General features: G+C 39.6%; 1 protein-coding gene across 6 annotated transcripts in view; it reads right to left on the bottom strand.

Moving 5' to 3' along the window:
• MARCH7 (membrane associated ring-CH-type finger 7) overlaps nucleotides 4,403–23,353 on the bottom strand; it is a 28,843-nt gene continuing 9,892 nt past the window's right edge. The window contains exons 3-12 of one of the 6 annotated variants that reach the window (XM_021397637.1): nucleotides 19,554–19,712; nucleotides 16,497–16,671; nucleotides 14,753–14,920; nucleotides 11,911–12,702; nucleotides 11,589–11,742; nucleotides 11,168–11,337; nucleotides 10,421–10,530; nucleotides 8,883–8,992; nucleotides 7,168–7,216; nucleotides 4,403–5,347 (exon numbers count right to left, since the gene is read on the bottom strand). In XM_021397637.1, coding sequence (XP_021253312.1) covers nucleotides 5,270–5,347; nucleotides 7,168–7,216; nucleotides 8,883–8,992; nucleotides 10,421–10,530; nucleotides 11,168–11,337; nucleotides 11,589–11,742; nucleotides 11,911–12,702; nucleotides 14,753–14,920; nucleotides 16,497–16,671; nucleotides 19,554–19,712 — 1,965 coding nt within the window. In that variant the 3' untranslated portion in view covers nucleotides 4,403–5,269. Of the gene's footprint in view, nucleotides 7,217–8,882; nucleotides 8,997–10,420; nucleotides 10,531–11,167; nucleotides 11,338–11,588; nucleotides 12,703–14,752; nucleotides 14,921–16,496; nucleotides 16,672–19,553; nucleotides 19,713–23,353 lie in introns of all 6 variants that reach the window. The other 5 variants (XM_021397635.1, XM_021397631.1, XM_021397632.1 and 2 more) reach the window with 5 other exon arrangements.

The following is a 23,353-nucleotide window of genomic DNA, read 5'->3' as shown; positions in this document are numbered from 1 at the left end:
TTATGATTTTTGGTTATCGCTATTCCACATCATAACATCATGTAGTGCACTGGGAGTTCAAGAGTTAATGCTCCAGTTCCGTGGATCATGGATAGTACCAGGTACCTGCTTCTCAGAAGAGAACTACATTTCCCAGAGGACTTTGCTGCTCTGTTACCATTTTCCATTCAGAGGGAAAGATAAAACTCTTCACATATCACAAGACGTTCCCTTTTTCGCTTCCCTTCCCTTCTGCTGGTCCTGGCAGCATCTCCCTCCCTAGCCATCTCGCTGCCAGCATTAGAGTAAGGCCTTCGGGACACTCTCTCATTTTATTTGATTTTTTAGCTTCAATTCCAATTATATTGTAGTATATTGTGTTATTTTGCATTTCAATATCCTATTTAGTAAATCCGTTTGTTTCTCCTCAGATTGTTGCCGCTGTTTTGTTTTTAGGCCCATCTCCCTACCCTTCTTCCCTTTTCCCTTTCCCGAGGCATGGGTCCCTCTGCCCCATTAGTCACGGAACTGGGCCGAACCTGCCCGTAAACTGTTGGCAAATGGCAAGGCAAGAAAGTGATGGAACCTCTCCTCAGCACTGCTCAGGGACAGAACAAGAAACAGACAGAAATTGGAATACAGAATATTCAATGCAAACATACAATTTTTTTATTTTTTAAGTAAAAAAGCAAAAATGGCCAGACCAGTAGTGTAGGTCACCCAGAGAAGTTGCAGTGTCCCTATGTACCTGAGGATATTCTGTATCTGACTGGACCTGGTCCTGAGCAACCTGCTCCAGTTGACCCTGCTTTAAAAAGGGCGATGGAGGGGCTGCCAGGACTCAAGATCCCCAACATCCTCAGCTATTCTGAACTGGAAGGCTCTCGGGCATACTGAAAGAGCAATGAAGGAGTCCTGAAGAGACGAAAGAGCATATATAGATTCCGGATGGCAAACAAAAGAGCCTGGGGTACAAAGAAGGGCAAGAGAGACACAAATGGAGAAGTACTAAGGGAATCTGAGGGGGACTGAAGACACCAGAGGTGATCAGAGTACACTAGGGTGCAATGGGGATGGGGAGGTTATGAGAAGGTCTGGCAAATCAATAGGTCTCGAGGGAGACAGATGGCAAAGGAACCTGAAGACCATTGAAATGAAAGGATCCATTAGGCAATGACAGGAGTTCTGAGGGAAGGAGGAATCAAAAGCAGGGAAGGCATGTCCTGGTAAGAATTAGCCAATTTAGGCGTCCTGAGGGGCTCTGTGGAGCAAGACAAGCAACAAAGAGGGCTCTACAGCAGACTACAGGACAACAAAGTAGTTCTGAGCAGCTCCAAGTTCTAACGGGGGGGGGGGCTGTAGAACTTAATGGAAGCAAATGGGGGTATCTAGATCGAACAAAACACAAGTTGAAGGATCCTGACAGAACCAGGAGGCAACTGAAGATTGTGGGGGTGCACCAAAGATACCAATGGAGTGTTCTTGAGGGAACTGGTGACGTGGAAAGGAGAGCAGAGTGGTAACACGAATCTGAGTCAAATGGAAGACACCTGAAGGGACTGAAGAGCAAAAAGATGGCTCTGGGATGTACTGGAGGAAACACACAGCGAGACTGGGGAAAAGGTGGCAAATGGAAGGCTCGTAAGTAGACTAGACAGCATTTTTTCATGTTTACGTACTTCCATGCTCTCTGATGGAAATCAAGAGCACAACTCAGGAACTCCTTCAGCCATCCTCAGCTGATAATTCTTTCCAGTTGTTCAAACTGGAGAAAAGGGAAAGGCTGCAAGAGAAGTCATTTTCCATAACACAAAAATGCATTACAGTCTCCCATCCAATTCCATTTTTGCCCCAGCAACCTACCCCAGATGCACAAGTTACACATGTATGCAGAGATCAACATCAAAGCTTGCATGCCATTGAGGCTTAGAGCTCACCCTCTATCTCCCAAGACTAAAATATTTCACCAGTTCTAACATGCAGCTATCAACCATAAGGCGTCACAAGAGGAAACCACCACCCTTCATTTTCCACATCAACCCACAGAATACCACACAACACATCTGACATACAGCTGACATCTCCAGAACCCAAACCTCTACCCTTTCAACTCTAGTGTTGCCTTTTTACATGCTAAATGACTTCAAACACTATGCTTTTCTGCTCTTTGGAGTTCAAACTCACTAAAAGCTTATACCACTCCACCTCTTCTGTTCCAGAATTCTTCTAGACCTCCTATGCTAGACACCCGTCCAGAGATAATAGTGTCAAGCCTGAAGTGACTTCATCATAGTGAAAGTTGCAGAAGAGACACAAGTATGGCCAAGATTCAGAGCAGAAGCCTAACAATGCGCAAGATGAACTGGAATACTGGCAACAACACAGCTCAATGCAGTGCAGCAACTTGGAAGACAAGGTTGGCACACACACAAAAATACCACACAAGCAGCAACACTCTTAACTGTGCAACGGAAAAACATGCTTTCATCCAGTCTCTCATCACCACCAAACCTATAAGCAGCTGCAGAACCCCATGAAACACACTTGGTAAGCATTCCCACTTGAGGGACATCGTGGGAAAGGGAAGAGATGTTCAGGAAAGCACAGCCATAAGGACTCATGATGACTCTGAAAAACACCCTTTTGCCTTGCCGACTCCACAGTTCTTAAACAGCCCCAGGATGAGACGAAGTATTCAACTCTGCTGCTTCTCACCATCAGCATGATGGCATCCACACCTGGACCTGTATCACTAGCTACACTGGGCACACCTGGACACACTAAGAATCAGGTTCACTTGAGAACAACTAGGACCAGCAATTAGGTGTGTGTGTGGGGGGGGGGGGAGTGGGCATGTGACAAGCTTTAGAAACCCCAAAAGGAAAAAAAGAGATCCCACACTTACTCAGGGATTTGTCCCCTCCACACAACAAACTGTAACAATGACCTTTACAGATACAAAATGTCTGGGACTGATCCAGTGTCTGCAAGAGCTCCAGAGGTATTTGGGGATTTCATAGCAGCACCTAGGATCTCTGGGTGGCTTCGAATCTCCACTGTTCCCTATACCTCCAAAACCAGGGAGAGAATGCAGTGCGGGCACAAGACAGCATCAACAAACAGACACTTGCACAGACACCTGCATAAGCTCACAAACGCACACTTACTCAAATGCCGATGCAGACGTATGCTCCCATGGACAGAGATCTCACAGCACAGATATGGAGGATGACAAATCCTGTCTGCTCTCAGCCTCTGCCTTTCTATAGCTACCAGGCCTACGAAGCCCAGTACCCACAGGAAATGTTCTGTGCTCCTCTCCTTCAGGGAGGCAGGGGCAGCCATCTTCCCAGTCAACGCATTCAGACCACCTTCTGCTTTTTACCAACTCCACCATACCTTACAGCATTGCTCCTTCAATCACTATGGAGCTGCAGGACCTTACAGTGAAAACCTGAACCAGATTTGTGCTCGGAACTGCAGCTTCTTCGATTGCTCAACTCCACGAAATGCTGTTTGTCAAAAGGACTAAAAAAAGAATAGTTTAAAAATAACCTTCAGATCGTCAATCTACCAGGCTATCGAAACTCATGCTTGCATGTGCGTACTAAATACTGCCCACTTCTCTACGTAATGTTTTACTATGCTAAAGCAACTAACTCAAAAAAGGTTCAATATTTATCTTCTGCTATAAATCTGAATTCACTTTCTACAGAAATGAGTTAGAAACATTTTCGTGTATTTCTACACCTTCCATTTTCGTATTGATGTATTTCAGCTACTGTCAGAACTACACTTGTAGGTTTTGCCAGTGAATACCCAGTGCTTAAGGTTATGAGACTGTGGACAGAAATGTGCAACTTCTTCAGTGTCCTGTTTTCCTTCAGGTCTTACAGATGACAGGCCATCTCATATAATATTAACCATTAACTCTTAAAATCATTTCTGCTGTTACGATACATCCTGTCTTCATCTCAAGTTAGTTTGTATGTGAAATGAAGGTATTTCAATATAGCGCATTCTTTGCAGATACATTCTTACCGTAGTCATTTAAAGGCCAACAAATATTTATAGCAAATACAATTCTAATGTAGGCGTGACAATTTTTTGTACCACCATTCAAATAAAGCATTTCAATTCAAAATGACCAGAAACAATATTAAATATTTGCATAAGAATTTCCAAACATTAGTAATGATCAAGGGCAGACAACAGCTTTCCAAGTTTTCAAGCGTATGCTCTGGTAGATAATGTATGTTCTCATAGCTCATAGAATCGTAGAAACATTAAGGTTGGAAAAGACCTTCGAGATCATCTAAACCAACCACTCACCTACCACAAATATCGCCCACTAAACCATGTCCCTAAGTACCTAAGTACTTAGATACCCATGCATAAATAAAATGGACAATACCAGCAGAGATGCATACCTCATTCTTAGTTTATTTATAAAGAAGTGACAACACTAGAAAACACATCGATAACCAGTGCTTTGAACGGTGAAGGTGGGATCCAAAAAAGTCTGATTGAACTAAACAACCTTAGGTCATTATCAAGTTGCTTATCTGCCAGGAATGCTGAAATGCAAGAGTTTACACCTGCAATATTCCATAATGGAATACCCACATAAAATCAAATAAAATATAATCTCCAAACCAGTAAATAAAAAAGCCATCATTAACACTAATTATCAGAAGACCACCGCAAGTTCTTATTGCTTTTTCAGTTAAATAATACTCTTCAAGTAAACTGAAAACCAAACAGTCTCTACTGTAGTTTGCTCATCCTCCTGCTCATTTATTAACACTGGAAGCAATCAGTTATTATACGAGGTGGCAACAGAGGCATTAAAGAAAAATGCTGTTTAGGTACAAGGATATCCCCACCCTCCCTCCCCACCCTCGCCCCGAAACCCACAATAACCACTTAGTGCCAGTAGAGGAGCAAAACTTGATAGACAAAACCAGAAATGTGACTACAGTAAGAAGGAAACTAAGAGATATAGCTTTCTTATATACTCAAAATCCAATGTCTCTCAAAATGAAGCATATCTTCATCATTTAAAAAGTGAAGTTACTTCACGTATATGCGTGTATATATACTGTGTGTGTATATATACATACATATAGAAAATCTTCACACGTGCTGAATAGTTCTCAAGTCCACTGACTTCCACAGTGCAGCAGCTGATTTTGAATTAAACAATGCTTCAAAAACTACAGCAATATTCAATGCTCTTTTTATGAAGGAGAGCAAAAAACAAATACATGTTGATGTTGTTCTTGTCAGTTCAGCATTTCTGCAGCACTTCTGTTTCTTTCAGCATAGAAGTTATACCAGCATCAGTCTTCAGAATCATCCTCAGAAGCTGTTGGAACAATGGAGTATAATCAGAAACCATCATAAAGGTTTGTGGAATTTAGAGCACTTTTAGTTTAATACGAGTAGTGGAAACGAAGGCAATTTTATAACATCAATAGCTGACTGTAATACCTGTCCAAATCTTGTATAATTACCTAGCTTAATTTTTAAATGCATCTCATATCTGAAAAACGCAGAATTTTAAAACCCAAATTCCACATCACAAATCGCAGTACCCTCCTGCTGTTTCTCCTCAAAATAAAAGGAAGAAAACTTGATTATGCTAGAGGTTCAACTTTTATATAATGTTCGCAGTTGCTAATTCCAACTACAGTTAAAAGAAGAGTATATTCAATCCATGGCAGCTGCACTCAATACAAAGGGAAGAAATGACTCCGTGGGAGTTAATGATTTGTATACCAAAATGCCTAGAAAGGTTAAGTTGTTTAAACAACTGACTTGTATATAAATATATATGTTGCTTAATGCAATTAAGCCAGTCCTACTTGGAAGCAGATCCTCTCTCCACCCCCATTCTTAAAGCCTACGCAAGTTCAACACAATGTCCCCATATACACAGGATTCTGTTGTTGAAAGGTGAATCAAAGGACGAATTTACGCTGTCAATGGTGAGAAAAATTCAGTAAACATATCTACAATCAGTCTGTCAAGTGCTAGCTTGTGCATAACAGGAATTAATCTAAGTTGTCCTTCTAAACTAACTCTGTTTTCTTGAAGTTATTTCTCCTAAGTGATTTGTTCTCTCTCTGAACATAAAGAGGGAAGCAAGATCTGTTTTCTCACTTCTCCAGTCCCCCAAATCATTTAAGAGAAATGTAACTCAAATAGTGTTCATAATAAATTTAAACTCAGTACTCCTCACCTGCAAAGTAGATAAAGCCTCAGTCAAAAACAGATTCAATTACTGTGTGAATACCATCTGCTAAGATTTATTCCTACAGGACTATAATATGAACGAAATGGCTTAAGAATAAATTTTGAATTCCAGTCCACCTTTTTACAGAAAATATTTCTTACACGATGCTCTGAATGCAGAATAACCATCTGCTTTTTGAACTAAGTAATTTCCCCTCCCCTCCTTACAGCCTTCTTTATCATACTCCAAACACGTCCTGTGTGCTGCAAGATCAATTCATATACAAAGTTCACAGACAAACACAAACTAGAAAAACATCTAACTTTCCACTGTCTGTTCGTAATGCCCTGAAGCAATACTCAGATTCAGGCTACATTTACCATAAGTCAGCACGCATTTTTTCATTTCATCACATTAAAGAACCATTAGGCAGAAAATAAGCTAGCCCTCTGCCAAAGCTGAAAACTCTTAAATTTCATCCAGAAGTGGGGAGTGCTGATAAAGGAACATGTATACCAAAAAAGTGTGGGGAAAATGGGGAGAACAAAAATGGCAAGCGAAGTACGGTAAACGGAGCACAGTAAAACTTAAGCTGAAATGTTTCTTTTCTTCTAGGACTCATGAGAAAGGCTACAGCCTAAAGGTCACAAATGGTTCCATAACTTGACACTACTAGAATAAACTGTTACTAGTGAGGAATCTTGATATCACTGGCAGAAAGCAGTTCCATGGTCTAAACTCTACGGTGTTAGGAAAACAATCGTGGAGAATTAATATCAGCTTCTACCCAGAATAATTCTACTGATACTGGGAAAAAAAAAAAAAAAAACTAAGTCAAATTTTCAGTAATTAATTTTGTAGTACGATTCTTGGCAAAGGAGGATTGTACTCATTTAACCTTGACTAGATCCAGTGGGAGGTAGAGGGGGGAGAAGAGGGGAAGCACCTACTTTCAATATCTTCCATATGTGCCTGAAGAGTTCTTGCAAGGTTAATAAACTAGAAATAAGGCAGAGAGAAAGTAGTTTAAAAGTTGCAAAGTTACGTGCAGAAATTTGCAACAAGTTAGCAAAGAAGTATTCTTCACCTTTTCTTCACTTTTCATATAGGAAAGCTTCATTCCAGATGTCACTTATCCTAACCCATTTGCCCAACTTACAAAATGAATGCAAAATTTAATCTCAGGTCCCGCACATTAGACTTCAAATTGCTATTGCACAGTAATTTCAGCTTCCACTCTGTCAAATACTTCTAGTAACGGTTTATGCCATCATTCTCTTATTCTACAGTCTGTAAAACACATTTATTTTGAGAGGTGCACACAAGTAAGCAATTGCCAGTGTCATTAATATAACAAAATAGAGCCCTATGGTGAATGAGGGTAATGAAAAAAACACATGCATTAAAGACTATAATCATAAGTAAAAGTTTTTAAATTGCGTTACCTATTAGGCAACAGTGGCAGTTAAATTTTAGAAGAACACAGCCTCACAGTGACAACCTACATCACTGTTTAACTGATACACCAGATGTTGACACACAGCAAATAAAAAGAAACAAAAATAACCATAGCCTAGTTGGGCTCTCAGCATTAAACATGCATGTGTGCTTTTACTGGTTTAAAGCACAGCATCACACAACTATGTAATGCCACCTCTGATCAAACACATTAAGAACATTATATTTCTGCAATACACTCAAGCTAATAAACTGTATCAGACACTGGCCACAGTTATATTGTGTATCTTGTCTCTATACTTGCAGAGGAGGAAAATGGACATTCCATTTGCAGACCATGGAAAATAAGCTATGCTCTTAGGTATCTATAGAAAGGGGACTACTGTTCTAATATAGTAAAAGATTACAGCACAGTCCTGTCTCAACCTCAAAAGCCTACTACCTGCTATGCAAACATTCAAACCAGCTTTGGACAAGCTTTCTATCGTTAATTCTTTGAAAGCAATTTAAAAAAATTGAAAAAAAATCTTATTTTCAGCTCAAGTTGACAAAGAGCATAGATTCATTATCCAGCACCAAATCAAAATGTAGAATACAGCATTTTTTGATGAGTAACTATGCAGAGTGATTTTGAATTTTGGTCTCTTACTGGCAAAAAGGGTATTTACTACACCTCCTTGTCAAGCCATTTAAGTGACAAGAATCTAGTCAAACCCAACTACTGAGAACTTTGACTAATGCCAGAAAGTCATACTAAAGCTAGGAGTTTCAGAGCATAACACTTAAGTACATACTTTGGGCCCGATTTGGCAAGGTCCAGACCTCTGCAGTGCAGACTGGCATAATGAGAAAGATTTGTGAAGTAAGATAGTCAAATAATCTAAAATTGTACATTGCTGTACATTGCTTTCAGATGAAGATTAACTTTCCAGTTTGGGCTAAATATCCTGTATTTATGGTAACATGCATACAAAGCTACCGATTACCAAGAACCCGGACAAAAATCATTTTGCAACACAGTAACTAAACTAAAGTAGTACCTTTCTTTTGAATTGATCATGTGTTACTACATCAAGACCACTTTAGATCCAGATTTCTCAAATAAGAGCACTTCTTGAGTATCTAGCTCCTAGGTCACTCAAGGCAACAGTCTAGTTCGAAGTTCTCAGTATGAGCAATTCCTTACATAAGATGAAAGCATACTTACTCTGACACGCGTGCTGGCCTCACTTGCGGTTCCAAGCATATCAGAAAAGCGCTGCTCACATAAGTGTAACAACACCACAAGGTAGAGACCAGAGCTGATAAATTCATAGTCTGCCTTAAAGGAAATCAAAAGAAACATTCATAATGTCAGTGATGTATCTACATATGCAATTCAAGAAGCAGAACAAGAAAAAAATTCAACTGGAAGCACTACATACTTGATCTCTAGTTGTTCCAAGGAAATTAAAGAAATGTAATACTAAAAAATATAATTATTGAAATGTTGTTATACTTGTAGCTCCTTCCACTCACCCCCAGGTCTAACTTGTTATCCTTCAAGATAGATTTTATTTGTAGAACTCTTTCTATTAAGTCAACATGACTAGTTCATAGGCAGGAATCTGAGGATCAGGGAATTATACAACTTAAAACAAAACCAACAAAGCACAAGGCTCAAAAAAGCCCCACACTTGGCTGGTTTCCTTTCAGCGCTCACAATGCTCTATACAAAGACAAAACAAAAGGAAAATATCATAAAAGCTTCATGGTGTTACAAATAATTTAAGAAATTACTTTTCTTGCAGTAAAGAAAAACTTTCAAAATGGTACCGAATTGATCACTTGGAGCCCATTTTTTAGGAAAAAAGTTTTAAATATCTTCTACCGAAGTACAGTGAGAGTAACCAACATTCAGTAGAGCTAAAATGGAAGATGACAGCAGTCTCAGGAAGCTCTGTTCACAAGCTGGTATAGGTGACAGGAGTTACAGTACTACAGTAAGTCAGCTTACTCTAAAGAAAACTAGATATCTATGTTTGGTTGAGTTCACATCTTCCAAAACTGGAGTTACTTCTCTGTATTTTCTTTTAACTTCTCCGGTAGACAAATTTCATTAGTCTTCCTACATTCACAGAATTCAACCCATAAGAAAATCCTCTGAATTAAGTTCAATGAATTAATGCCAGCTTCCTACTTTTATTCATTTTAAAATACTACTGAATACAGTACTTCTACAATAATGCATTTTCTATAAAGAGAGTAATACTGATGAGTCTTAAATTCACTTTCAATTTAGAAAAGCATTTGGAAGGAGCAGCAAGAAGCTCTGTTATAAAAGAGCTTAGTTTTTACCACTTTAATCAAAGGAACATAGTAAAGTTTTTAATATGTTCAAAGCAACTGTTAAAAAATTATTCTCAAACAAAAAAATGGAAAGATCCAGCATGACTTAATGGATGTGAATGTAGTATTTCTACTACACCTATAGTGCAGTGACCCTAGACTGGCAAAGATAGATGACAGACCTGCAGATTGGCAAGTAAGAAAAGGCTAAGAGATATTACGTTTACTGAAAGCTCAGCAACAGGAAAGAGAGGAAGGACAGAATGTGTCTGAATATTGAAAAGAAATATCTGTTTCATAGTTTCATTACTTTATGTGCTTAACAGTCTTTCTGAAAAGGATAAATGTCCTCTTCTAAAGAAGAGTGCCTTCTCAGCACAAAATCAACACCTACTAAACTAAGCAAAACATACTAACTTGTTCATTTGCATGTGCCCTATAGAGTTCATGAATATCAAAGTCTTCCAGATTCAGATGCAGCTTCTCCTTACAGAGTTCACAAGTAGTTACTGCTTCCAAAGAAGAACCTGTTAGGGAAGAGCAGGGGGAAGGTAACAAGTCAGTGTCAAGTTGCAACAATGTAAAATGCAGGACAGAATTACATAGGCATTACAAACATTACATGTTTGTAATTACATGGCTTTATTTCACAAAGCAAAGTTAGAAGAAAAGATGGCTTCTGATATAAATGCAGTGATTATCTGCTAGCATCAAGCTCCAAGTATTTTGCTTCCTGTTAACTGGCTATAAGAGACTGAATGCAAAAGGAGAGGGCAGAGAACAAACTTGCCAAAACTAGCAGCACAGTCTGAAAGTACACCACACTTTTCTAAAGTGTTATATTTTGTTTAACATCTTAGTGGATAATCCCAAAAATGTAATTCTAACAATGACATACACAGTTCTCATAAATAACTCAAAGGAAAGACTGTGGGCACACACACACACACACTCCAGAAGTGCCACAGTGGTTGTTGGTTTTATTTTCTTTGTTGTGCTTTGGTTTTGTGCTTGTTTTTTGTACTTTTGTTTTTTTTTTTTTAAATACTTGTTTGTCCCTAACTGTTCTTTTTTCAAACATATATTTAATATTAGTAAGAGCAATCCTACCGGTAAACCTCCCCATGTAACCTGAAGTCTACACTAATGTAGTGTCTACCTTACCCGAATTAATCTTGGACTGCAGCCACTTTTTCATGCACTCCTGATGAACATACTGCAGGCTTCCAGTGCATTTGCACGGCTCTATTAAATTGTTGTCAGTACTCGCAGAGGACATCTGACAGATTCTGCATAAGTCACCCTCTTCGTCCTCAGAATCTTCTAAAAGCAAGCTGAATAGGAAGGAATATCAACAAATACTGCGGCACATTTCACATAATACTTCTATAACATCAATTTCTGTTCTCAAACCGTGCTCAAATCTGTGAGGATTAAAACAAGTTTCTCTGAGGACAAAAGTGAGCCCATAGGTGACAGTTCTGAGTTGCATTCTTCTCTGATCAAGGTTTTAACATCAAGGTTACAGAAAACCCTTTCATGTTAAGTCAAGCACATTTAATTACCTCAGAACATACAGATTTACCTCTCTTTAATTTTCTGCAGTCTTTCTGGATCTCTTGAAGGTGGTACTTTGGACTTGTCACTTTCTTGTCCATCAGACTGATTCCAGCCAGAGGGAATAATATCTACAGTTATCATAAGATTGTCAGATAGACTGCTTCCTAATGTTGGAGGCACTGAAAAGCGAAAGAGAGAACCAGGCAGAATTCCAGAACTTCTCCTATTGTGGGTTGAATCTGGTGGGGAGGCAGTAGCTGTAGGAATACCAGATACTGCAGGTGTTGGTGGTCTGCCAACAGAAGCCCTAGGAGGGCCATCTGATGCTTCAAGAGAGGTCTCCTCACCTGACTCTCTTCTTCTCAAAACATGTTGTGATCTAGCAGCTGCATCAGAGGTAGAGATTCTTGCAGACTCATCTCTTCCTTCTCTCCGTCTTCTGGAGAAGAGTGGTGTACATCTGCTCCTCAAAGATGATGACAACCAGGATCCTGTGCTCCTACTTTCAGAGTCCGGTCTGTAGCTTTCACCATCTGAATCAGAGTTAAGACTCTGTGAAACTCCCGATAAACCCCATCTTCGTCTCAGAAAACTAAATCCCTGAGAAGCTTCAGACGTATGAAGTCCTGGAGCTTCAGGAGTTGCAGCTCTATTAGCGCTAGACAGAGTAGAAGCTTGAACTCTTGGGACAAGAGATGACTCTTCAAAGCCTAATGACCTTGAATGCAACGAGTCTTGGCTAGATCTTCGAGAGAAAAATGTAGATGACATACTAGATGCTAAACGAGACAGCAACTGTCTAGTTGTGCGTCTCCCTTCACTGTCAGCTGCAGCATCATTCAATGACCTCTGAGAAGATAAAACTCTTTCAGAACCACTTGAAGGAATTTCATCTCTAGTGGTAGAATGAGAAAATGCCGTGTGCACATTCCTCTGGGGAGATTCCACTTCATTTCTCCTTTGTCTTGAAGAATAGCTGGTCCTTGAAGAGTTTACGTTAGAGTCTCTGTTGAAAAAAGATGTCTGATGACCAGAAGGCAGCTGGTGGTTCATGGATGCATTTAGCCTCAAAGCACTTAATGAGTTCTCTTTTGGTCTTGCTCCTTCCGCATACGTAGAGGCAGGCCTATCCTGAAAATCTGTTGCAGGAAAGCAGAGGAAAATAATATGACAAGATGTGTCCTAGTTATTTTATTATGGCTAACTCCTAAGCGTCACTGCAAAAAGTCTTTGAGACTTTTGAGACTTTGAGATTCCTACACAAAATTGATACAAATTCAGCAGAAATTAAATTCCAGAACAATATTAAGTTTAAATTTACATTTTATAATTCTATCATCAAACTGAAACCAGGACTGTTGTCAGTCTCCTAAAACCATCTGGAATCTAAAACCCCTAACATCTTCAGATTATCAAGGTATAATTCATTGTCTTATATCAATGTGAAAATAGTGAACACTAGTCATCTGTCAGAAGCTATATAAGAATATCACTTAAATGTAAAAAAAAAAGCGAAACAACCCACCAACTACATACATAATACTATTTGTAACTTAAAGATTCATTCTACCTGCAGACTGAGAAGGACAGGTTAATTAGTATCACAGCAATAGAGTAGACACCAAAGCACCTTAACAAATGCATGGCTAAAGTGAAACATATTCCCCATTTCTTACAACAAACTACCCCAACTACTCTCTGTATAAGACCATCAAGAACTGCAGTTAAAAACACTACTTGAAAGTAGCATAAAAGTATTGACTTTGGATAACAGAAATCAAGTGGTATCTAAATTAAATGTGCATCTAAGGACTTCAGAGAATTTCCATCCTTTATTGGTTGCAGAAGGAAACAAAGATCAGATGAAGCTGAAGTACTTAACTCCTACTTAACGCTTCAGTCTTTATTAGTAAGCTGTACTGTTCTTGGGCTACTCAGTCTGCTGAGCTGGAAGGCAGAGAGACAGGGAACAGAATGAAGTTCTCATAATCCAAGAGAAAATAGTTAGCAGCCTACTAAACCTCTTGAACACATAAAACGTATGGGGCCAGACAACATCCACCCAAGGGTACTGAAGGAGCTGGAGAAGTGCTCACAAAGGCACTTTCAGTAATTTATCAGCAGTTCTGGCTAACCAGGGAGGTCCTGGTTGAAAAGGTCAGCAAACATAACACGCATCTACCCAAAAGGTAGGAAGAAGGATCCAGTAAATTACAGGCCTATCTGACATCAGTGCCAGGGAAGGTCATGAGCAGATCATCTACTGTGTCCAGTTCTGGAGGCAACTGCTGGAGAGAGTCCACCAGAGACCTACAATGATCAGGGCCTGAAGCATCTCCCTTATGATGAAAGGCTGAGAGACCTGGGACTGTTCAGCCTGGGGAAGAGAAGGCTGGGAGAGGATCTGACCAGTGCTGATCAATACCTAAAGGGCAGGAGTCAGGAGAACGGGGACAGGTTCTGCTCCGTGGTGCCAGGTGACAGGACAAGAAGCAACAGGGACAAACTGGAGCCCGGGGAGTTCCAAACAAACATAAAGAACAAATTTCTTATTGTCAAAGTGACAGAGCACGGGAACAGGCTGCCCAGACAGGTTGTGGAATCTCACTCTCCGGAGATACTCAAGACCTGTCTGGACCTTCTTTAGCAGGGCACTGGACTGGAGGATCTTCAAATGCACTTATTCATACTAGTCCTAGTGATTACCATTGAACAAACCTCTACCTTAACATGCAGTACATACTTTCATATTTATGCACTTGTGTTGCCAATGATATAGCAGTTTTCCCTAATAATCACTCAAGAAACCAAATAGAAAGAGATAATACGATACAGGTGCATTGTGGAAATCCTTTCCTGAGTGAAATAACATTTTTTTCTTAGGTTAGGAAAAATAGATGCAGATCTTAAAATGAACAAGGAGAAAGGAGGCTTAGTGAATACAAACACTATTACAAGGGTAAACACCGATACCATTTTCTTATGACTGAATGCATCTATACAAGCTAAACCCTTCAAATAACATTTGATGTCTCAGCCAGCATATGGAAACTTTATTTAAAGGGTGTTTTAAAAATTAAATAGATCTTACTGTCTTTGTATTTTGAAAAAAACTTCAGAAGAACACGGGAAGAAACTAATAGGCATGCAGCCTATGTGTTTACAAGCTATGATTTCTACAATACATACATGCTGAAGATGAAAAGTCACTGTTTCTGTAGCTATGATCCACCAGATTATTAAAGGACTGATCTGTTCTTCTGTCTAATTCTCTTCGCTCTCTTGCTAGCTCAGTTCCCAGGGAACCAAACATCACAGATGAAGATCTAGGAATCCTACTATATCTCCAAGAGGAATCTAGAAAGAAACAAGAAAATAAATCCCATGTTTTTTTAAGCATGTAAGAATCCATTAAAGTTGGTACATAGGCATATATTACGGTTGTATTGTATTAAGAGTGAGCTTAACAATATCAGTTGTTGTTGATCAACTTGAGCTGATCAAATGGCCAGCCACCAACAAAAAGCTAAGGATAAAGCTGCACTCTGCTGATGCTGGCAAGTCATCTAATCTTACAGTTAGTTCTGAGAGCTAGCTCAGGAGAAAAAAAGTAACAGAAGAGAAGTAGGATCTTGCTGTGCAAAAATAGCCAATTGCTAAATAAGCTTCACAGGCAAAATAGCACCTTCATTCTTAATAAATTCTGCCAACCCATTGACACTTCTTAAATGCTCCTACGACTGATTTTCCAGAAATACAAGTGAAGCTGAGACACATCTCTTCAGAACAGTGACCAATACTGTTCTTGCTCTTACCACGGAGACAGCATTTCAGTTTAAAGAGGTATCTTATTTTTCACTAGCAGCTTCAACAGCTATCTCCAAAACAGTACATACTTCAGCAATGGACAAAACTCATACCAAAAAAAGTATTCTTCCACGGCTCTGAAAAATCCACAATGAATTTATTAAACTGTTAAATTTAAAATCCAAATTTAGGTCAACAGGTTGAGAATCAAACAATCTGGAATTTGAAAGATGTCCTAGACCATAACAAGAAATATTAAAAATGGTCATTCTATTTACAAAGAGTAAGAAAGCATCTACAGTACAGCGTTTACAGCAACAATTTATCCAGATAAAGACTAATAGCCATATGTTTCCATAAGGGGATATAGAAATAAAATTTATCCCTATGCACGAGCATAATTTGAATGGCTCTAACAGTCTGTTTCAAGATGTTCTAGAAATTTTTTCAATGAGTTCATCGTTTATTTCCTGGCCATTGGACTCTTTGTTAGCATATTACTTTAAATTCAAGAATCTGCTTAAATTATATCTGTCCATGTATCACATATTTCTTTGCATCCTTAATGCAAATCTCAGGTTTTCCTGAAAGCGTTCTTTATTTAGAACATCTATTTTTTTTTTACTTGGTTCGTAGAATAAGTGGAGATTGCTAAGAAAAAGAAAAAGAAAAAAAGAAAAACACTTCTTTCTTCTCTGAACCCTACCAACATTGGTCTGACCTTCCATGGCACTATGCTTCTTGAAATACAGAGCTAAATACATAGGTTTACCAATACCATTTGACCCCTGAAATAAAAATAACTGCACTCATTTTTTTCCTTTAAATCTTAGTAAATTAAGACACTGAGACATGAAGCTCAGCTTCAGAGCAAACTGAATAGGTATAGGTAATGTTCAAGCTGTGAGTACAAATGAGTTTTCAGAAAATCATACTAGCAGCGTTCTCACTGCATTGGATACAGCCATAAATGTGAAAACACAATTCTACTGAGCATCAGCTTTTAATATTTAAGAATAATAGAAGCATAATATTTCAATGCAAGTATTTTACAACTTTGTAAACCCTGATCTTACCACTCTCAGACAATTCTCATGTAGCTCAGCTCAAGTAATCAACTTCTCACCTGAAAAGGCAGTCAAGCCATTACTTCTCACAGAAGAGGTAGATGTACAAGACAGCTTAGGTCGCTTTGAATCACTATCTTGCTGCTGGCTATGCAGTCTTGAATATGCTCCCTGAGTTCTTTCAGACTCATGATCATAACACCCAGATGTAAAATGAGAGGAGGAAGATGTAGACTGCAATGAAAAATAATTGAAAAAAAAAAAAAGATTATGGATACAGTATTTCAGGTGTACTTCCAATAGTCTAAGATATTGGAAAACAGTGTACATAACAGAAGATTCACAAAACTAATAAGAAAAATAACTTGAAGATTCGAAGTCTTTCTATTTAACAGTATTAGAGGATCTACACTTGTGCTCATGGCAGCATTCTCAGGTTTACTCAAGGCAGTTCTACCATCAAAAGTTGATTTCTATTAAAATCAGCACTGTTTTTCACATTAAAAGATATTTCTGACTTATAAGATGCCATAACCATGTTCAAACATAGACTTAGAGATCTCAAGGTAGGCATAATTTTGTATTTCAAAAATGATTGTAGTTTAACACACTCCGCTTATCTTCTGCCAACTGAAAACACATTTAGCTAAGTGGTAGCTCTAGATTCTAGTAAGCCATTTAGACCAGATATACTTTGATTACATTAAGCTCAAGTGCAATGGAAAGAGTCTTAAAAGTATAAAAATTTTGCAGTATAAAGCGCTACTGAGAAGGAAAAAAAAAACAACAAAAAAAAACAGGTTAGCCTGGAAAGCTATTAATCTCATTACCAGCAGCTAAATACTGATTTTTAGATACCAAAAACTTGAACTTAGGCTGTTTGTCCTTCTCCCAGAAATAATCTGAAACCAAGCTTCTTCACTGACCAAACAAATTATACTGTTTTGTTGATTTATTTTGTTGGGTTTTTTTATTAAGTGTATGCCACCGCTTTTCACTTTTTACAACTAGGAACTATTCATCTTTCCCACCGTAAAAAGTCAGATGGTCAGACGCAGAAACTAATATCACAAACCAAGTATAAATGTTTCATGTCCCCTCAAACCAGATGTTTAACATATAATTTATCTTTTAATCACTTTTCACTTTACAAGTTGAAGTCCAGGAATCCTATGCAGTGTTCACTTGCATTAGAACAATTTAAGAGAACAATTTATCCTAAAAGGAGAACATTTCTCATTTTGAAAAGCTTAGAGCACCAGCTTAAATAAATACACAGGCCAACTACAATCAGTTGTACCAACTGTATATACAGCCATTTACTATGACTGCTTCTGAAGAATCCCACGATGCTTTTCCACTAACCTAACTTTTCTGAAAGTGCTTTTACTGCTTAAGTCACAGTAAGAAAAAAAGACACCTATTTAGGGAAGAAGCATTCCCACGTACCCATGTGTCCTCTCAGTTTTAAAGCGAGCAGAACTTTCATTTGTTCACTATCTCTCCCCCCCCACCCCAAATGCATTCATAGTTCTTTGCTTTTCCCATCTTGAAGCGTGGTCAGGCAATTGCACTGGATGATAACACACTAGAGGGAAGGGATGCTATCCAGAGAGACCTGGACAGGCTTGAGAGGTGGGCCCATGCCAACCTCTTAAGTTCCACAAGGCCAAGTGCAAGGTCCTGCACCGGGGTCGGGGCAATCCCAAGCACAGATACAGGTTGGCTGGAGAATGGCTTGAGTGCAGCCCTGAGGAGGAGGATTTCAAAGTGTCAGTTGATGAAAGATTCAACATGAACCAGTAATGTGTGCTTGCAGCCCAGAAGGTCAACCGTATCCTAGGTTACATCAAGACAAATGTGACCAGCAGGACGAGGGAGGTGATTCTGCCCCTCTGCTCTGCTCTCGTGAGACCCCACCTGGACTACTGCATCCAGTTCAGGGGCTCCCAACACAAGAAGGACATGGAGCTGTTGGAGCAGGTCCAGAGGAGGGCCACAAAGATGAGCTGAGGGCTGGAGCACTTCCCCTGCAAGGACAGGCTGAGAGAGCTGGGGCTCTTCAGCATGGAGAAGAAAAGGCTCCAAGAAGACCTTATAGCAGCCTTCCAGTACCTGAAGGGGACCTACAGGAAAGCTGGGGAGGGACTTTGTATAAGGGCAGGTAGAGACAAGATGAGGGGAAATGGTTTTTAAACTGGAAGAGAGTAGATTTAGATTAGATATCAAGAAAAAATTCTTTACTGTGAGGGTAGTGAGACACTGGAACAGGTTGCCCAGGGAGGCTGAGGATGCCCCCTCCCTGAAAGCACACAAGGCCAGGCTGGATGGGGCTGTGAGCAACCTGGTCCAGAGGGAGATGTCCGTGCCTACAGCAGGGCGTTGGAACTAGACGATCTGAAAGGTCTTCCAACTCAAATGACTCTATGCTTCCCCGAAAGATCCCTTCCAACCAAATTACTCCATTTCCTAATGTTTCTGCTGAAATTGCAAGTGTTTTATTTCGACTCCACAGTGCATAAACACTTCAAAGAAGCAAACTACTTGAATTGTGGAGCTGTTAAGGTACAGTTTGAATGCCAGTTAAGGCAAGTTGTTTAGGCCCAAGTCCTGGATCTCAGTCATGTGAGAGCTCAGCCTCTATTTTCTTTGAGCATTTAAGAAAGACTTATGTTACAAATAAGGAACTGTAAAGCTAAGTCTTCTATAGCAGACCTCCAAAACTATGAACTTTGTCAAGTCACAAAGCTGCTAACATCAAAAAAGCCACTACACGCTAGAAACAATCAATAAAATGAGTATAAATAATATTCATTTTGTCATTTGTAGGACTGTAACATGTATGATATTCTGATCATGACTCTTGTTTTCTTTCTAAATGGATACATTAAGTGAGCCACTCTTAACTAGAAGTAAAATTAATATACATTACTGTTTTCACCCTTGAATAATTTCTTAAAACCGCCATCTTCTCACCTTCCCTCCATTTTGACTTGATAAAGTCTACCAATCTAGAAACATTACAGTGAGCTCCTGCTGGCAGATTTTTAGCTTGGGAAGGCTACAGTAGAGCCCTACTGTCTTTTAGAAAGTTATTATACATTAAAAATTCTCACCAGTCTGTTTCTGCTTCCCCAAAATCTTCCAGACCGTGGGTGATCGAGTGTCCCTGAGTAGTGAGTTGGAGAGGATGTTGTAAGCTTCCAAGGATTTTCATGAGCCTCTCTTTCTCCGATTCCCCAGTCTCTGTCAGAACTGCTCAATACATCAGATTCCTAAACAACAATATGGTCATCATAAGCATTTTGTAACTCCAAATGAAATCAATACCTTACTTGAATTTTGAAAATACGGGCAAGTGGTGGGTACTAACAAATCTGGAAACCTTTCACACACACACAAAAAACCAAGATACATCCAAGGAGAAACAACACAGGCTTAAAAGAAAACCTCTGGCAAAATAAAGATTTTTTAAAATTCCTTTCTAGTAATTGTAACCTCATTAATGTCTTCTCAGCTGATCATGAATAAAACAAAACTGAAGTCTACGGTCTTTGGGGTGTAATGCACACACTCCAGCAACAGGGCAGTTAAAGACCTCAAATTTCAAGACAACAAGTCACCATTTTCCACTCACACAAGCTATCTGTCTTGTCCTGGTCTTGAGTTTTAATACAGGAAAGAAAATGGGAGGGGACTGCGTGTTTCGAGCATACTAATTGATCTATTTATTAAATAATAGGCATGATCTGTCCTACTAAAATAGACGGACAACAGATTTAGCTATTCAGTCACGTTATTCCTAACAAAAACAAACAAACATGCTACTGCCCATTGCAGGGGAGTTGAACCAGCTGCTATTTAGATTCCTTGAAACCCAACCCACTGTATATTTCTCTGAAATAACACAGCATCTTCTGAGTCCTTACCTTCTATCGCTGCTTAAGTTTGTTTTATTTCTTGGCAGTCTATTCTGATAACCCATCATTGTGCTATTGTTGAAGGTTTGCAAATTAGTAATTGTTAATTCTAACGGCATTTGATGTGCGCAGCAAAATAATTTCATTTTTCATTACAAAACTGGAACTGTTGTGTCTCTAAGTACCTTAAATTGCTAAATTTGACAACCAACATAAAATAGTAAACAGTATGAGGTTAAAAAAGATCACCTCAGGCTTAAAATAAATAACATTAACAATAAATTACAGAGCTTTTGCACAAGACAACTTTACAAAGTTACTGAACCCACAGTTTGATAGGCATAGCAATCTAAGACCAGCAGAACAGTCCTGCAAATGAACATTATCCTGAGGTTATGCACCAAAGTGCTCAAATTATTTGAAGTCCGCTATCTGCAGGGCAACGACTATAACGGTTCTTTTTATATTTTCTCTTCCAAAAAATAGATACTTAAGAGCTCTAATCTGTACCCTTGTTACACAGGCAAGTTTCCAATAACGGAATCAATAACTGTTAAAAAGAACCCGATGTATAAGGTTCTGAACTGTTAGTTTCACTGAGATTCAATGAATAAAGAATAATTAAGGAAATATATGGTAATTTAATATGTTCCACAGAGTAAGCGCTGAAATTTGTAAAAATAATAGAAATAGATATCAAATGTTTGAACTCGCGGTAAGCATTTTGTGATTATTTGTATATCCCCTTTTTTATGACCTAGTAACACTACACCTACAATTGTTAGTCTCCAGTTCTTAAAGGCTGTAGTACTAGGATTAAAAAAAATAAGTTATCAATGCTCATCATTCTGGCACACAAAATTAAACATGAATAGAAACTACCAAACACTAAGTTATCCAGTATTTCAAAAGCCTGAGTAGGACTCATCAACCTTCAAAATTATTTCAAATATGGACAGTTTACTCACGAGCACAATACAGAACAGTGAAGCCCTCAGAGTACTCTTCTTTAAGCCATATCTGCAGAGTTCATCGATTTTCAAATACTTGCTTTTTTCTTTTTTTCCCAGCTGCTAGATTCTGAAGATTTCAGCATTTCACCTTATTTTAAGCGTCTATCTGCTTGTCTTAATGTCTGGATTGCCACAGTGAAGACTTAACCCAAGAGCAAAACACACTAGCACAGGTCTGAAAGTCAGTTCATGAAACGACGCCATCTTACGTTCCAATGCTAACACGACTTTCAGTAGTGGTAGCATCTCTGCATCGTGCTCATTTCCTTACAAGATGTCCCAAGGTCAAAATTGAATGAAAAGAGTTAACACAACAAGTATCAAAAAAGTGGCTTTAAGAGAAAGCAGACAATTAACATGAGGGCAGGAAAGCTATACCAAATTACTGCATCTGAAACTAAAACAAATCTCACTTTGCTCCTTTCCTTCAGTTCATCTTGACTATTTAGCATCCCATTTCAGAACTTAACAATTAAAGCATTGCACAAGGTACTCTATCTTTGGTGTCTGTTTTCAGTAGCAGAAAAATGTGACCAGGAAAACATTCAAAACAATTTTCTGTAAAATACTGACCCCATCTCTTCCTTAAAAAGAAAAAACTTTCACTTGGTTTCTCAAAAAATGGCTAACAACGTATCACAGAATCCTTAGAATCGGAAGGGACCTTTAAAAGTCATCTAGTCCAACTTCCCAGAAACAAACAGGGACATCCACAGCTAGATCAGGTTGCCCAGTGCCTGGTCCAGCCTCTCCTTGAAAGTCTCCAGAGATAGGGCATCAACCACACCTCTGGGCAACCTGTTCCAGCACCTTACCACCCTAACTGCAAAAGACTTTTTCCTTGTATTTAACCTAAATTTTCCCTCTTTAGGCCTGAAACCATTTCCCCTTGTTCTATCACTACAGGACCCTGCTAAAGAGTCTGTCCCCCCCTTTCCTGTACCTCCTCTTTAGATATTGCAAGGCCACAATCAGGTCACAGCATCACAGAATTGTAGGGGCTGGCAGGGATCCCTAGATACCATCGAGTCCAACCCCCCAACCAAATCAGCCTCCCTACAGCAGGTTGCACAGGTAGGCGTCCAGGCAGGTCTTGAATATCTCTGGAGAAGGAGACTCCACAACCTCCCAGGGCAGCCCATTCCAGTCACCCTCACTGTGAAGAAGTTCCTTTGCGTATTGGTGCGGAACTTCCTATGCTCCAGTTTATGGCTGTTTCCTCTTGTCCTGTCCCCACAGACCACTGAAAAGAGCTTGGCCACGTCCCTTTATCCCCCACACTTAAGATGTTTATAAACATTAATAAGATCCTCACTCAGTCTTCTTTTCTCAGGGCTGAACAGATGCAGATCACTCAGCCTTTCCTCATAGGGGAGATGCTCCAGGCCCTTTCTCATTTTTGTGGCCCTCCGCTGGACTCTTTCCAGGAGATCTGTGTCTTTTTTGCACTGGGGAACCCAGAACTGGATGCAGTACTCCAGGTGATGCCTCACCAGTGCAGAGCAGAGGGGGAGGATCACCTCCTTTGACCTGTTGGCCACAAACCCCAGGATCCCATTGGCCTTCTTGGTCACAAGGGCACACTGCTGGTTCATGGCCATCCTCTCATCTACCAGGACCCCCAGGTCCTGCTCCACAGAGCCCCACCTCAGCAGGTCATCCCCCAACCTGTACTGATATATGCAGTTATTCCTTCTCAGGTGTTAAGACTCTACGCTTACTTTTGTTAAACCTCATCTGGTTTCTTACTGCCCAGCTCTCCAGCCTGTCCAGGTCCTGACGAATGGCAGCACAGCCCTCTGGTGCATCAGCCACTCCTCCCAGCTTTGTATCAGTGACATACTTGCGGAGAGCGGACACTATCCCCTCGTCAAGGTCATAGATTAAGATACAGACGAAGACCGGACCCAGCACTGACCCCTGGGGATCACCGCAAGTCAAAGGTCTCCAACTGGACTCTGCACTGCTGATCACAACCCTCTG

This window comes from Numida meleagris, chromosome 5 (assembly GCF_002078875.1).
Source record: "Numida meleagris isolate 19003 breed g44 Domestic line chromosome 5, NumMel1.0, whole genome shotgun sequence".
NCBI classification, from domain to species: domain Eukaryota; kingdom Metazoa; phylum Chordata; class Aves; order Galliformes; family Numididae; genus Numida; species Numida meleagris.
Note: the sequence above shows the minus strand (reverse complement) of the source record. Positions and strands in the feature narration are given on the sequence as shown.